Source organism: Panthera tigris, chromosome B3 (assembly GCF_018350195.1).
Source record: "Panthera tigris isolate Pti1 chromosome B3, P.tigris_Pti1_mat1.1, whole genome shotgun sequence".
In the NCBI taxonomy this organism is placed as follows: Eukaryota; Metazoa; Chordata; class Mammalia; order Carnivora; family Felidae; genus Panthera; species Panthera tigris.
In genome coordinates this window covers 140,757,407-140,773,830 of record NC_056665.1, presented here as the reverse complement: position 1 = coordinate 140,773,830, position 16,424 = coordinate 140,757,407, and the positions used below count along the sequence as shown (strand labels likewise).

The following is a 16,424-nucleotide window of genomic DNA, read 5'->3' as shown; positions in this document are numbered from 1 at the left end:
CTTACAGGGTACAATGTTAAAAAGCCACCGCTAGTCGCCCCCAGTGCTCCGACTCTCTGGGTCTTTTTGTCTCTAGTGCAGATTAAACGTCACGTCCGCACTTGAACTTGAATTTTATCCCATTGTACAGAGGCAGCCCCAGCCATAGAGAGACCGAGAGCTCCCAGAGAACCCGGACTCCGCCATCTTCACGTTGCAATCTATAGCTCCCAGTCCGCGCCCGCACCGACCCAGGCGCACTGGGCGAGCCGCCCCTCAGCCCCGCTCCCCCCGGGCCCGCGGCGCCAGGGGAGCGCTGGGGAGCGCTCGCGGGGACCCGGCAGCTTCTCCGGCCGGCGCCAGCCTGCCAGGTGAACTGGGAAGGAGCCGCTCCTGGAGTCCCCCCAGAGCCTCGGAAGGGTCAGTCTCCGAGAAAAAAACAGGCAGCCCGCAGAAAGCCCAGAAACAACCGAACCCGGGCAGTTTTACATTGCTTTGGGTTTTTTGAGGGGGCGGGGTGAGGGGGTACGAGCCAAGTCCCCAAGTTTTCCTTGCTTTTTTTTCCTTCTTTTATTTTTTATTTGTTTGCATTTTTCTCCCCCCCCCCCCCCCACCCCACCCCCCCACCTCCTGGTAGAAGTGCGCTTTCCACCTACCAGACCCTGAAAGAAAGTGTCAGGAGCCGGTGCAAAATCCGGTTTAAGTTCAAGAAGACATTTGGAAGTCCAGGAGGCCAAGCAGTTTGAAGAAGTGTAAGCGATTTTTTTTTCCTTGAAAAGAATATATTTTTAAAGAAACCAGCCAGTCCGCGGCAAGCAACAGCAGATTTTTTTTTTTTTGCCTCTTTCTCCTATTTTAGATCGAGAGATTTTTCTTTTCTTTTTTTCCTTCTCTTTTTCTTTTTGCAAACAAAGCAAAAAACAGCATAGAAGAAAGAGCAAAATAAAGAAGAAGAGGAGGAGGAAGAGAGGGCAAGAGAGGAAGGGGGAAAAAAAAAACACAAAACACCAACCCGGGCAGAGGAGGAGGCGCGGCGGCAGCGGCGGCGGCGGCGGCGGCGGCGGCGGCGGCAGCGGCAGCGGCAGCGGCGGCGGCTCGGACCCCCTCCCCCGGCTCCCCCCATCAGTGCAGCTCTCCGGGCGATGCCAGAATAGATGCCGGGGCAATGTCCCGCCGCAAACAGGGCAACCCGCAGCACTTGTCCCAGAGGGAGCTCATCACCCGTAAGTGTCCGCTGCGTGCGCGCCAGGGGCCGGAGGATGGGGCTCCGGGTGCCCGGGGCTGGGTACACCGAGCCGGGCGCTGCCGGGCCGAGCGCCGGGGCCGCCCGCGGGCTCGCAGAGGCAGCTGCGTCGGCCCAGAGCATGGTGGGGGCGGGGGGGGGGCATAGGAAAGTTTCTTTGCAGCCCCGAGAGTCGGAGCGCTGCGCAGGCAGACGCGCCTCGGGCTCGAGGGCCTGCGGAGCGGGCTCCGGGCCGGGGAGGGGGCGCGCAGGCTGGAGGAGGTGTGTGTGCACGCGGAGCCCGGCTGGACGCTCGCCCCTCCGAGCGGCGTGTGTGGCGGCGGCGGCGCTGGTGGCGGGGTTTGGAGAGGAGGGGGAGGGGGCTGGGGGAGCGGAGGGGGAGGGGGGAGCCGGGAAGTGGGGAAAAGTTGGCGAGCGCGTGGGTCCGCTCTGACGGCGCGGGCGGAGGAGAGCGGGGTGCGCTCCGGCCTAGGGGAGATGCGGGGCTACGGGCCGCCGGCGGCTCCGAGTCCCCGGTCGCTGCACTCGGCCGGGCAGGGCGCCGGCCACGCCGCTCCTAGCATTCCGCCGCCGCCTTTCTCTCCCCTCCTCTTGCTATTTGCAAAAGAATCCAGCTGCGCGGCTGTTTGCTGGGCTCTTGCCTCCCCCCCCCCCCCACCCCATTTCCCCACCTCCGTCTGTCTCCTGGGATGATCTTGTCTTCTATCCCCCACTCCAAAAAAAGGTGGGGGGATTGGGGGCTGGTGAAAAAAACCCCGCCACGGGGAAAAAGAAGGATTGCCAGCCAGGATTGGTAAGACAGGGATGTGCTTGTAAAATAGGAAAAAGAAAAAAAAAAAGAAAGAAAAAAGAAAAGGAGAGAGACCTATCAATCTCTTACCCATCTTTCTATCTCAGTATGTTTCATCTCGCTTCTCTAAATAAACAAGGCAGGTCGCCGTGGAAATCCGCCGGCTGAAATCGTGTGGATTTCCAGCAAGGGGCCGGGCAGGCAAAGTCAGACAGCGGGGCAGAGACGCAGCAGTTTCCAGCGCCCCAGTTGGGTTTATTTAGAAAGGGGAAAAAGCGAGCGCGAGCCGGCCAGGTACGGTGTTTGCAGGGGAGCTCGCCCCGAGTGCCCGCACAGTTGCAGGGGGAAGGACGGCTCGCAGCGATCCCGGCCCGGCGCAGCCCGCGGGGCCGCTGATCCGCGGCGCGCGAACATCTCCCCGCGGTCCTTTCTCTCGCGGTGCCTACCTAGATCGCCGTTGCTTTCTTTCTTTCTTTCTTTCTTTCTTTTTTTTTTTTTAATTGCAATAGAAATAAAACATCCTCAGGGTGCCATCGAGACCATGGAGAGGTTGTGTTCCTGGAATCGTCCGAGCACCTCGTCGGGCTGGGGCCGGGCAGCCCGCGCGGAGGTGGAGAGGGCTGCGCGCCCAGCCGCAGCCGAGGACTGGCTGCGGGGCGGCCGAGAGCCGAATATTTATGTTATATTTTAAAAAATTTAAATAAATAAATAAATATATAAAGGGGCTCTCCCCTCCCCTGAACACCCAGCATAGGAGCCATCTGCTCGGAGCATTTGCTGCTGCCGTCTCTCCTTTGTTACAGCAGATACATTAGTAAGAATTTGTGGATTTATTATTGTTTTTTTGGGGAGGGGAATAGATTTTAAAGCGGGGTTCGCCTTGGGAGAGGGATGCGTTTTTGGTGGGAGGGAACAGAACTTCCCTTTTATTTTGCACCATTGAAGACTCACTGGTTGCATTTAAAACAAAATGTTTTACAACCAGACTTGAGCATGGTTTGATTAAGGTCCCTTTTTGGCCGGTTGACATTCCGTCCTTTTACCAAGCCAGTAGCCATCAGCTTATGCCTCTGCACCCCCCACCCCCTTTAGATGGTGGACTGGTGGTTACAATGTCTATATTTGCAGAGGTTAATGTCTCTAGGAGGCAATTTGCCCCTCCATACCCTCTGTGTAATTGTGAGGGGTTTTGAGGAGGGGGAAGTTGAGGGGGGGTGTTCAGGCAGTGGGGAGCAGTCTTAGGGCTGCATTGCCAGGCTGGAAGCAGCGAAAGGAGTCGGGAGTGTTTGCAGTTGTGTTTAAGGGGGGGAAGAAGCAGGTAGGTTTGTTTTGCCTTTGCTCTCTCCTCCTCTGGCATTCCTGGGACAACAGGAGAAAGCCCTGGTCAGGAAGACTGGTGGCAGCTGGGCGTGGGGGACGAGGCGTGCCTGGTGCAACATCCTTCCATCCTTCATTTGTTCCCCCTCTGTCTCTCAGCCTTGCTCGGAGTGGTGCTGGGGACAGACAGCCGCTGGCTGCCACTGGAGCAGGGCTGGAGGGAGAAGAGAGAGGCAAAGGAAAAGAGGGGCGAAGGAAATCTTGCCTGCCTTTCAGGGGCACATGGAGCTCCGGGCATGTGCAGGGGGTCAAGCAGAGAGAGTGGTCCAACCAGTTTTCAGACAAGGCTATTTATGATCAAAAAAGCAGCTGGCTTTTCTGTTTGTCCTGTGTCACCCCGGGAGGTGGGAGGGCAGAAAGGGGAATGGCAAGAATTAGATGCAGTTTAGGCTGCGTGGCCTGTGGAAGTGTCTCTACACAGTGATGCAGGAGTTGTGGGTTTAGGGTGCCGGAGAGCCCTGGCCAGCAAAATGAGTGCTGTCACAGCCCTGACCCGGGGTTCGCATTTTAGATTTTAAATGTGAAAGGAACTGCCCCAAATGTGGTGTGTCTTCAGTGGGGTGGCAGCCCGTGGTTCTTTAGAGACCATGCAACTTAGCATAACTGCTGGTCTGGGAAACGGGAAGAGCACAGAAATAGCAGATAATCTTGGGCGGGGGGGGGGGGTGGTGGTGGTAGAAGAGCTCTGTAGTGAGCTGGTTAGATATACAGACAGGGACGGAGAGAAGTATAAACCAGTGTGGGGGACAGCTGGGGATGGAAACCTGGGCTTCTGGTTTGTTTCAAAATATTTGACCCAGATGGGTATGGCTTTTAGAACCGGAGGACAGACACAGCTATTAATAAAAACAAACACAAAACAACACGGTGACAACAGTGAGGAGGGAAGAAGAAGGGGCAGTGGCTGACCAGGCAGAGGGAAGGGTTGTGAGCCCGCTGTGCCAGACAGGGAGAGTAGGGGGAATGAAATGCAGTCCAGTCCATGAAGGAGCTCCAAGGCTCTTCAGAGAAAATAAGATGTCCATGGCAAATTATACAACCCTAGCGAAGGTGATTTTTCAACAACCTACCAACAGGTTTCCTTGGAAGATCAGTGATTTTCTGTATGAATTCACGATTTTGCAAAACAACTAGAGACCCAAGGTTTGACACGGGAAGTTAGGCTAACTGTGTTAATTTCACGGTTGCCTTTTAAATTGGGTTTTGCTGTGGCTGTGTGTTTTGGAGGTGGCTGGCTTCACAATGACCTTAACTCTCTGGGGTATAGTGTATCTCCAGTTGTCCACAGTCTTTCAAGATTGGGCCTCCGATAAATTTCACAAGCCATGGGCCCCTCTTTTTTTGGGGGGGGTGGCGGGTAGGGGGAGTGAAGTTTGTCTCCCACTCTGCACAGAAGGGAACCCCATATCATTAGAAGTGTGATATAAGTCAGCTGCTCTGATTCCACGGGAGAATAAAAATGTGTTCATCAGAGGTGTTATGCCAGGCTGATTTTATTCATTTGTAATTCACACCTGAGAGAAAACAGCCGTGAGCGTATTTTAACAACCCTTAATATTTTTAAAGGGTATTCTTTCCCTCCCTGAATATTATGTACATATGCATATTTCTCCCTTTAAGGGTGGGAGCTTGCTATCTGCCCGGACTTTGGCCTTGGCGATTTTTGTCTGGCCTTCAAAATATTTCGTAACAGAAAACGAATCATTTCTCAAGCGCCGGAGCGAATGCGGTGGCTTTGGTGAAGCCTTAGGAACATGGAGGGAGGCTGGGGTCAGACGGCTGGGGCGGGACACTTCGCTGACCACAGTGCGGGACCAAAGGGGGCTTCCTGACGGAAGAGAAGGCCAGCTTTATTGGCGTTAGGTCTCCGGTCAGATGGAAACACGCAGAGCGGTTCGTTTACAGATGCCAGCTGCTGACTGTGGAGCGCACCAGTTTCTAGCGTCTTACCACAAGCGAGCTCTCGACGCTTTGAGCTTAGAGCATGTCTTCGACCAGCCTTTCCTTTTTTCCTTTTTCATCTCCCTTCCTGATTGCTTTGCATTCTCTGTTGCTTGTTGTGATAAAATACTTTTCCAAAACAAACTTTCAGTTGAATTGGCTTCTGGTTGATGGCAAGCCTGAAACGCCGCGCCGTGCCTGGTGCCACTTGGCAGCTAGGGGGAGCTCGGTGCCCGTGTCATGCCTTGGCGCCTCGCTACAATGGGCCAGGAGCGAGCTTCCGTGGGTTTCCACCCGCTGCCGCAGCACTTTGCATTTGCTGCTGCAAAATGTCTTAAGTGTGAAGTTGTAATATTGATTTTCCTGCAGAGATTCGAGCGGGACAAAAATGAGAATATAAGTTTGAGAAATCATTTTCAAGCTATTGGCATTGATTTACAAGCCCTCACTAGGCAGATGGGGGCCTTTTTCTTTTTTCTTTTCCCGATTTTTTTTTTTTTTTTTTAAACAGTTAGAATGGTTAGTTCGAACGGGTGCGTTTCCCCCTATTAGTCTGTGGTCTTGACTTTCTGCAAATTCCATTAGGCTCTTAAGGCATCCGTGATCAGATTGAGGGTGGGACTCTGGGAAGAGTATACATCATTTTGTCCATTTCTGTGTTGTATGTCAGAGACCCGGGGAACAGTCGAGAATCACTGCTTTCGGGAGTCATGCTCCTAAAACAGCTTGATGAATGGAAATCCTTTTAGCTCAGGTTTTATAACACTTGGATTCTCAATTCCATTTATTAGGTAATGTTCCCACTGTACTAAGGGAAATAGCACCATTCCCCAAAGATATCAAATGCCAACTCAAATAATGTGTAAAACTTTGTTTGGAAGGAGTATAGGCTTGCTAGACCCAGCGTTGCTAATACCTTTCACCCCCAACAGTGCCCTTAATGGATGGCTCTTAATGAGACTCTTTCTCTCCTAAACGTGTAATTTAGTGCTGGGGCATATATGTGCTTTTGATCACGGGGTTTCTGGATCTATAATGTCTTCTCCAAGTTCAAGAAATCTGCAGACAGCACAGTTAACCCCGAGTCTTGTGCTTGAGTTCAGTATATGGGCAGAAGAGGTTGCCCTGAGACTGGAAGGAGTGCTTTATTCTAACCTGAAAGAGAAATAAATTAGGTCAGACAAAAGCCTAGTGCTGTCATCAGCTGAGAAAGAGGCTTCACTCTCCAGTGCGGAGGGCCAGCAATTTATCTGAAGATTTCTCTACTTCATTCAATGTTTGAATTGAGCCAGTCGCGAGCATATCGCGGCTCATTTGACAACTCAAGATGAAGTGGCACAGTCACCTCACAGCCTTGGGCTGGGCAGTGGCCTTCGGCCTGCAGAATATCGTTAAAAAAATTCAGTTTAGAAATAGCCAATCCTTCACCTTGGAACTTGGGAGAGTTTCACGAGCTGTAACTAAACACGAACTGCAGATATGACGGTGCTTGACAAAAACGATGTATGTGGGGAGGGTAGAGATGGGGTTCTTGACCTTTGGGGACGGCCTCCTGCATCCCGTGTGGCTAGAGGAAGGCCCCTCTGGCTGTCCTGTTAGGGCCTACTTTTAGCGGAAGCTCTCTGAGGACTTGGGACTCCAGGTTTAATGCTGGGGTCACATCTGGGAGGACAAGCAAAAATAAACTTAGCTCCTTGGGGACTGCACCCAGCACCACACGGTCAAGTTGCTGATGCCGGCTGAGCATCCTTCTCTGAAGGTGGTGTTAGCTGTAGGCACACTGACGTATTTTTTCATGGGGAGAGGGCACAGAGAGATACTGAGAATGAATGAATGTCACCCAGCTGCTCTGAGTATGGCTTTGTCGCTTCGCAGTGCTCTCCATTTACTTAAATGATCGGGTCTGGGGTCCTGCGTGCCCTGTGGGCCCCCCCCCCACCCCGTTCCCTCTTCCCACAGATCTCTCTTCCTTTCCAGAGAGGCAGTGAGATCTGCTCGTGTTCTGGTCCCCATTTCTCTACCCCTCCCCAAGAAAAGCTGTTTGTTGATTGCCTCTTTTGAGCAGTACTTTCCCCAAGGCGTGTATAAAAAGTGCCAACAGCAGGCTATTTGGAGACCCGCGAAAGCACAGGGACACACTTTTTTCGTCTACTGCACGAGCCAGTGCGGGGTGGGGGGGGGGGCGCGGGGGGTGGGGAACAGCATCGGTTTTACTGGCAAAAGTGACACCAGATCGAGGTTTGATTAATGGTGCTGCGTTCACCGGGACTTTGCGTCCGGCATTTTGACACACGCAAGTCTTTTGTGTAGTTGCTGAAATTCAAGAAATTCATTCTTTCTTTCTTTCTTTTTTTTTTTTTCCCTCCAAGAGAGCTGATAATCTGCTTGGGTGTTGAATTAGCCAGCCCGAGTTATTTTACTAGAGTGAAATCCCAGACCACACAAAATTAAGTAACTTCAAAGTAAAAAAAAAAAAAAAAATCCTCTGTTGTATACAACTTTTTTTTATGACCTCCTTCCACTGAACTGCAGAAATACAAATACATTTGTGAATGTGCTGGTGAGTTCTCTACTAAAACAACGCGCATAAATGACTCGAGAAAGTTGAATGCCAGTGTTGCTGTGATTAGCGTGTGCTTCAGAAATGGATGTGCTGCTAAGAAAAAAAAAATTTTTTTTTCATGGGGTCATGTTTAAATTTCTACCTTGGAAAGGAGATGTTGAAAATGGCTTCTGTCCTTCCTCTGTCGCTCTCAGCCTCAGAGAATGTCCTCCGGCTAAAGGCTTACAGGCTGGTGTCCTGTAAGGGTCCTTCTTTTCTTCTGCTTAGCACCTTTGAAAAAGCATAGCATTAAATAAAACAAATCTCTTCATTTGGCCTCAAAGCGTGCTTTTATATCCTGTCATTATGAGCCCTGTTGTGGCTCTGCAGATTTAAGGCATTTGCAGCTCTGTGGACTCTGCTGAACGTGCTTGGAAGGGTTTCTATGGTGGTAAATCTTTTTTCTTTCTTTCTTTCTTTTTTTTTTTTCTTTTAAAGCAACTATTTTATTTATCAAAACATAGGTCACTCCATTCTCTGGTTTTGTGGAGTTGGCTTTTTATTAGTAACCTTTTAGTCATGGACAGGATCTGTGAGCGCACCTGAACGCTGTTTTCTTTATTCATTTCGCCCTTTTTTTTTTTTCTTTGGCTGCCTTTGAATGTGTGAGACCAGGCCCCCTGAGCTCAGTTTTTGGAGTTCTGGAGAGGTGGATGCGGTGGGGGGAAGGGAAGGTCGGGTGATGGTCTGTAGTGCAAGTTGGGGTGTTTTTCAAGGAGCTGTTGTTGACACGAGGCTGGGGTGTGTAGGGCAGTGTGTGCATGTGGGGGGGTCCTCCTCCCACCCTCAGACCTCCCCATCCAGCCTCTGTCACAGGGCTGGGTGACTGAGATTCTTCCTGTACCCCCAACAGGAATCCCCGCCTTCCTGGAATGCAGGCCAGACTCAGGCCTTCCCCTGCAGGCCCCGTCAGCCAGACCCCAGGTCATGTCCACGGGTTGCCCAACCAGGCAGTGTCCGGCATTTCTTCTTCTTCTCCCTGTCTTCCTACCTGTCTTCTCCCTGTCTTCCTACCCGGCTGCCAGAAATCGCGACAGTTTCGCTGGAGGCTCCAGCTGGGGTTGGTGTGGAGCAGAAGGGGCCTGGTGGGGTGGTGGCCCCCGCGTGCGCCCGTCCTGACAGCGGATTTGAGGGCGGTAGACAGGAGGCCTTTGGAGCATCTGGGAGAGGCACAGGGTCTCGGCCAGCAGCTCTGAGACCTGGACCGGCTGCACTGCTCAGTCCTCCCGAGAGGGCAGGGGGTCAGGTGAAGGAGCTCACCTGTGCCAGGCGGCCTGCTTATACCTGCCAGGCTGTGTCCTCCCAGGGCCAGAGGCCGCCCTCGGCCTTGCTGGCTGCAGGAATTCGGTGGGCAGACGGGGCTGGGGCTCCCACCCTCAGACGTGTTCTAACCCCTCCTGGCCCCGTGAGGCCATTCCTCCTAACGCATGCCTGGCTGGGGTGACGTTCTGCTCTTATCTCGGCTGCCTCTGCCGGGCACTTCATTATTCCCAATGTTCGGAGAACTTCATAAAACCTCTTGTCGTGCCTTTAAGCGCCATCTAGTCATAGATTATTTTCTCCACCAAGAATTGATTCCTTCTCTCTCCCATCCACCCGTCTCCTTCCTCCCCTCCCCACGGTTGTTATTTTCTCTTGGATCCAATAAATTAAAAATTGATGGCAGCTCAGAAAGTGTTGCGCTCCGTCGAGTGTACGTGTTGGTGGCGGTGGCGGTGCCGCCTGGAGTCTCAGCCCCTCCCGGAACGTTCTCGGGGAGGAGAATGAAAAGATCCCTTCACAGATTATTGGTGAGCATGGCTTCCGTCTTCGTAGGAAGCAGGTGTAAAGTCTCCAGTCGGACGCAGAGCTCTGGCGGACAGATGCTGAACATTTCTCGTAAACGCGCGTACACATCATGATGGCGGCCGTGACGTTGGTGGCACACGATTTTAAGAGCCTGGCACCCCTCCCCCCACATCCTTCTCCTACCCACTCCCCCATCACCGAGACAATAATTCTTCATAGGTTTCTCTTGGACTGGGGCTTAGCGGTTAGGGATTTGGATTTGAATCGGTGCAGGGTAAGGGCGACATGGGCCTGTGTGCTGTATGTGAAGCAATGCACACACACTCTGGGGACAGCAGGCGGTCGGCCCCTTGGCTGGAATCCCCCAAAGGGCAGGTGCATGGGCAGTTGTTACAGATGGACCAGGGCGGGTGGGGCCCTTGGAGCCCTGCGTGTGGGGGAAATCACTGGCCAGGTAAGGCCCTGCTAAGCCTTTGCAGCTGCTGGGGGGTCCTGTTGGCTGCTTGGCCGGGTTGGTGTTAACGATGTCTTTCCATTTCTGTCTGCTGCCCCAAATTCCTTCCCAGCGGAGCTAAGGCATGGGGGAGTTTGTCTTAGGCTCAAGCGCTTCCCCATCTACTTGACAACAAATAACCATTATTATTTGCGAACCCTGATTTCATTGCTTCTAAATGCGTTTATCAGCTGGGAGGAGGCCTACCCTTGTAAATAAAATGTGGTTTTGTTGTAAAAGAAAATTAACTCTGTGTGTGTGTGTGTGTGTGTGTGAGAGAGAGAGGCAGGATATGTATTTGTCTGGGAGCTTTAGGATTTCGTAGTTCAGAACTCACCCCAATGTGACAGCTGACCCTGCGTCCACTCGTTTTTCCTCTTAATAAGTCAAACATTTTAGCAATCCCTGTACTTTATTCGGCTCATAATAGTGAGAGCAGCAAGCAGTATTTTCCAGAGCCGCCTGACAGTTGGGGAGCTTTTCACGAAAGCAGAAATCCTCCCAGAGGAAGGACCTCATCTCTGCCTCCTTTCCTTAAGGCCTGAGTTTGCCGGACAAGGCAGCCTGAGGGGCTGGTTTGTTGGGTGGGTCTGGGAATTCGAAAAGCTGTTTTTGTTGTGTGTCTTTTCTCTCTCCTGGTGGTTTGTTGTCTCTGGGTGACCGTTTGGGCCGCTCAGGCTCTTCCAGCAGAGGCATGGGGTCAAGGAGCTGTGTGGGGCCCTGAGGCCCCATGTGCCCGCAGGACGGGGAAAGGAGGGTTCCCGGAGGGCCAGACGTGTCTCCCTTTGCCCTTCCTTGAGCGTGGCCAAGTGGCTTTTTCTCCTTTTATTTCTTCCAGCGTTGATACGGTTCTAAGAAGGGACGCACACGCGCGCGTGCACACGCACCCCACACACCCGGCTTGGTATCCGCCTGTCGGCGGAAATGAAACCACAGCCCGTCTTTGGGGGTGTCTCCGAGGGCTGTGAGCACAAGCCTCCAGGCTCAGCCAGCTGTCTCGGTCCACCCCCTGCGACCCAAAACTTGACAGTTGAGGGGTTCATGCTGACTCTGTTCCCTGAACTTTGGGGGTGACGTTGCCACCTTCCTGGGAAGTATCTCACCCGGCAGGGCCCCACACCCCAGGGCTGGAGAGAGGAAACCCCATTCTTGGAGCTGTCATCTTTGAGTTTGACTTTCAACACTGACAGTGGGAGGGAAGATTTGTTTGTTTCTTTTGCCCCTGGCCCTCCCTAGGAGGCCGCTAGCTGGGCCCTGGGCCCTGGGTCTGGGAAGTCCGGGTTCAGAGCTGTTCTGTGGGACACCCTGCAGGGCTGGCTGCCCAGGAGGCTTGGCTGCAGGGGGGGGGCTGGGGGGAGGGGCGGTGCCCAGAGTCACGACTGCAGCACAGTGAAGGATTTTGGATACTTTCAAACTCGGTGCAGGGGATTCACAGGGCCTGCTGCATGAGGAAAGTGAAAAGGCGGAGAGAGCCAAATAAAGGAAAGAAAACCAGATGTTGCCAAAAAAAAAAAAAGAGAGAGAGAGAGAGAGAGAGAGAGGTTGAGAGAGAGAGAGAAAGGAAAAAAGTGCTGGTACCCAGTCCTTAGCAAAGGATAGTAGGCAGAGTCAGGAGCTTGGGGACAGGCAGGCTTCCTTGACCTTTGCTAATTCTGAAAGAAGTCTGTGTTTCTTTTGAATTAAAGGGACGAATTGAAATTACGTAGCTTAAACCCTGGGAGCAGAGAGGAGGTGTTGGAGCTTTCTAGAGCTCCTCCCAGGGGAGCGGACAGACAGGGCTGAAAAAGTTAATGAAAAGCAAAACAAAACACAACAAGGAAAAGAAAGATTAAACTATTGAGCGGCAGGAAACGCCTCCTGGTCCTCAGCGAGGATGGTCACGCTGGAAGGGTGGCCGCCTCGGTGACGGTGACGCAGCAACGTTGCCAGGCCTACTTGCGAGTGGCAGTTCAGACAGGACTGGGTCCGGCCACCCTTCCCACCACGGAGCTTGGAGCTTGCCCCGTCTGTCGGAATGCTCTGTTTCATTTTGTACTTTTTTTTTTTTTTTTTTTGCTTTTCATCTCATTTCCTTTGTGCTTCTCTCCTTTTTTTTTTTTTTAACAAAACAATATTTTGACATCCTCCTCCCATTTATTAGAGCTCCCTCTCTAGAAATGGCGCACAATACATCCTTATATTTCTAAAGAACTGTTTTCACAGCCCTCTCCTTTGGCTCTGAAATTATGTATATGTAATTGGTAATTAAAGGTGCGAGCTTTTCAATATAAACAGTATTGCTCAATGTTAGATCATTAAAGGGAAAAGAAGCACCGAATAATTACCTTTTACATTCTGACAAACCGTTCGCAGGAATCTGGGTCCCCCCTACAACCACCGTTCGGGTGTGAGGGTTGTGATTACATTTGAGCCATACCAAAGCATCTTTTCATAAAATAAATTGGTAAATTAATTATGTATCCAACTCCTTTTTAAGTAAATTCTTGATTTCTTTCTTTTTTCTTTTCTTTTCTTTCTTTCTTTTCTTTTTTTTTTTTTTAGAGTGTAATTAATGGTTCCCAGGGCTGGCTTGGTGAAAACTGTTTCTCTTACCTTTTAGGTTCTTTGTGTTAGAGGTATGCCGGCAACAGATTTAGGATTTCCTCATCCTCGTGGTATTTTTGTGCTGCCATGGGTCTAATGCATGTCTCCGTGTAATTCACGGAGGAATCTGTCTGTTTTTTCTGTAACCACAGGCAGGATCTCAAATCGTAACTTCCCTTCCCAGCAACACCTGCGTATCAACCTGTCCACGCGGGTTCGACCATGTTCTGTGGATTACACTGCCCATTCTAGATTCAGCATCACCCGTGGACTCTCACAGGCCCTGAAGAAGCTGTGTTTAGAAAATACAGAACAGTGATTTATATGGAGGATAGAAGATGCCACAGAATTTTTTCCTTAAATTATCTGTTCTTTGGCTCTGGCCCGTCAGTAACTTCACTGCCACGGAATGTGTTTTCCTCCCTTCCATTCCTTCTCTCTGTTCCTCTGTGGTTTTCATCATCCCTCACTAAATACCATACAACTGAAAATTTACCTGCCTCCTCGGGTCGCAGACCTCTGGCTGTCCCTTGGCTTTTCTGAGGACCCCGACACTTGCTCTGTCTTTACGACTAAGTCGTTGGCTCCTGAAAAATTACAACCCAAGTTTGCTCAGACCCCGAGGGAGTGTGCAACCTCGTTGCCCGCTTCCCTTATTTATGACACTTTCGGCTGCCGAGCCCTCCAGTTTTCCCCCTGGGTGTTGCTGCTTTTTGAGGCATTTATTGGCTTCAAAATATTTGGGTCCTATGTCCCCTACAAAAAAAAAAAAAAAAAAAAAAAGGAAATATATCTGCTGCTAAAGAAACGTGAAAATGTACAGCCCATTGAAAGTGTGGCTTGTCATCTGCCAAGAAATGCGTTTGGAGCCTGAACAGTTTTTTTTTTTGTTTTTTGTTTTTTTTCCTTTTCTTTTTCTGGGAGTGAAAATAAAACCAACCAACAGAAAGGACAGTGGGGGAGCTGATGAGTGTTGGGAAATCTACAAAGTGGTGGAGGGCTGACCAGGAGCAGGGTGTTTGGCAGGAAAGCCGGCTCCCTCTTTCAGCCAGCCGACTCTCTCGGCGTCCTTTCCCCGGCATTGTGTTTTTCTTCAGCATTTCTTTTTGAACCAACACTCACTTGTTGCTTTCTGAGCATGCGGGCTTCTTTCTCTCCTAAGGACTGGCTGCCTGACGCCCGTCTGGGGTTCTGCTTTCTTGTCTGGGGTGCAGCCAGGTCTGAGGTAGAGGAATACAAGCAAGGCTCCCATGAATGGGGAGGACATGAATGAACGCTGGAAGGGAAGGGGGAGGGGCGGCCGAGCCAGCCCAGGCAGGGGGAACCGGCTGGAAGCTCTCAGCCTCGGCTGCCCACTGGAATCACCTGAGGAGTCTTAAAAAAACAAAAAGACAATCTGACGTTTGGATCTTCCTGTAACTGGTCTGGGCTGCCGTCTGAGCACTGTGTGTATGTGTGTGTGTGTGTGTGGGGGGGGGGGTGTTCGGAGCTCCCCGGGTGATTCTCAGAGGATGTAAAGTGGGAGAGACTCGTCTCTAGCTTGAAGCACTGGACTCGTGACACTGAGCCTCTTGTGAAAGCGGGATGGGTGTTCTGTGCACGCGCACGTGTATGTGTTTACATGCTATGTCGTGGGGGGAGGGTGCAGGGAGGGGGGGAATCGACAGCAAATAAACTACAAAGCAGTCAGTTCAGCAGTAAGTTAAGCAACAAACGGGAGCTGCGGAGTTGCTCCTGGGGCCTCAGTTTGCCCATCTGTGGCTTCCAGGGGTCATGCACGGACTTGGTGAACTCTAGTATCCTGCAGCGGAGGGGCCCCCTCTTGGTGGGGAAGGGTTGGGATGGCCGAGGGGTGCCTGTGATTGCCTAAGCCCATCTCTGTCTTCTCTACCCCCCTCTCCTCTCTCTCTTCCAGCAGAGGCTGACCATGTGGAGGCCGCCATCCTCGAGGAAGACGAGGGTCTGGAAATAGAGGAGCCCAGCAGCCTGGGGCTGATGGTGGGTGGCCCCGACCCTGACCTGCTCACCTGTGGACAGTGTCAGATGAACTTCCCCCTGGGGGACATCCTGGTTTTTATAGAGCACAAGAAGAAACAGTGTGGCGGCAGCCTGGGTGCTTGCTATGACAAAGGCCTGGACAAGGGCAGCCCGCCGCCCTCTTCGCGCTCCGAGCTCAGGAAAGTGTCCGAGCCGGTGGAGATCGGGATCCAGGTCACCCCCGACGAAGATGACCACCTGGTCTCGCCCACGAAAGGCATCTGCCCCAAGCAGGAGAACATTGCAGGTATGGAGCGTTGCACCGGCCAGGGCACCGCTGCAGCCACCTCCCGGGTCCCACGCCTGCCTCCCCCCTCGCTGTGCCGGGGGCCGGTACCGGGAGGATCTGGGGCCTACGGGGATAGGATCACCAGCCAGGGCTGGCCCTTTCTGAGGGGCCACTGTCTGGGTGACTCTCAGGACGAGACAGGCCTGGGGCTTAGAGAGGCACAGCTGGCCGCTGGTGGCTTTGCTTTTGGCAGTGAGACTGTGTTATGGGGCCTAGTCCATAGGTGGCCGGGAGTACGGAATGGAAATTCGGAAGGCTAACTGGCCCTCGGTTTGCTGGTGTTCTTGGCTCAGTCTCTGGCTGTGCAGCCAGATAGTCTTGGGTTGGCGTCTGTGTTCACGACTTGGACAAATCAGTTTTTCCATCTCTGAAATGGAGCTGAGGAGACCTATCTCCGTAGGGTTGTTGTGAGGTGGGATGAGATGTGGCCTGAGGGGAGGGCCTGGCAGGCGCTTTGGGACAGGAGCCCTCATCTCCTCCTCTTCCTCTCTCTGGCCTCAGATTCCCATCTGTAAAAAGAGGTGATCTCAGAGGCCCCTTCTGATGTTGCCTGATCCTTCCAGGAGGTCTAAGGAAGGGGCTGTGGGGACGTGTTGGAGCACTGCGCCCCTCCCCTTCGGCATGCCCACCCAGCTGACCACCTGGATGAGCAGGGTCGGGTTGCGTCCTCCAGCTCGGTCTGCTCGCCACAGTGAATTGGCACCCTCCGGGCCGTGGCCGTGGCACACCAGAGCCTCATCCGGGGAGCCCACGCTCCGTGCAAGCTTCTGGTTCGTACTTCTGAGCCTGGGAGGCCCAGCAGAGAAAGAGGGCCTTGGTTGCCCGTGTTCCCTGGAACCTACAGAAAGATGGCATCAGGGTGCCTGCAGATGAGGGTTCGGATCCTGCCGGTTGACATTGGACAAGCTGCTTCATGAGTCTAGGACTCAGTTTCCTCATCTGTTAACAGTGGGTGAAAATACCGGTGGGCCTGGTGTGAGGACTGAATGAGCAAGGGGCTCCATAAATGCTTTGCTAGCGGAACTTTCCCCCCGGGGTCCCCTCTGGTGCCTCAGTGGGCGAGTAGGTGCCGGCTGAGTTTTCGGCATGGCAGCTAGCGGAGGTGCTGGAGGGACCGAGGCTCTGGGTGCTCCTCCTCGGAGGGTGGGCCTGCTGGAGCAGAGGATCCCATCACCCAGGAGGCAGTCAGGGCGATGCAGCAAGCAAGCCACCTGGCAGCTTGGAGAGGTTGGGCCTCAATGTGCCCATCTGTAAAATGGGATGAATGAGCTCTCTCTTGGGAAGAGACTGTGGTTGTGTGCA

General features: G+C 52.6%; 1 protein-coding gene across 4 annotated transcripts in view; it reads left to right on the top strand.

The window, feature by feature from the left end:
* Positions 1–1,079: 1,079 nt before the first annotated feature.
* Positions 1,080–16,424, top strand: part of BCL11B (BAF chromatin remodeling complex subunit BCL11B) — a 92,423-nt gene continuing 77,078 nt past the window's right edge. For 2 of the 4 annotated variants that reach the window (XM_042990503.1, XM_042990501.1), the window contains exons 1-2: positions 1,080–1,202; positions 14,715–15,080. In XM_042990503.1, coding sequence (XP_042846437.1) covers positions 1,145–1,202; positions 14,715–15,080 — 424 coding nt within the window. In that variant the 5' untranslated portion in view covers positions 1,080–1,144. Of the gene's footprint in view, positions 1,203–14,711; positions 15,081–16,424 lie in introns of all 4 variants that reach the window. The other 2 variants (XM_042990502.1, XM_042990500.1) reach the window with 1 other exon arrangement.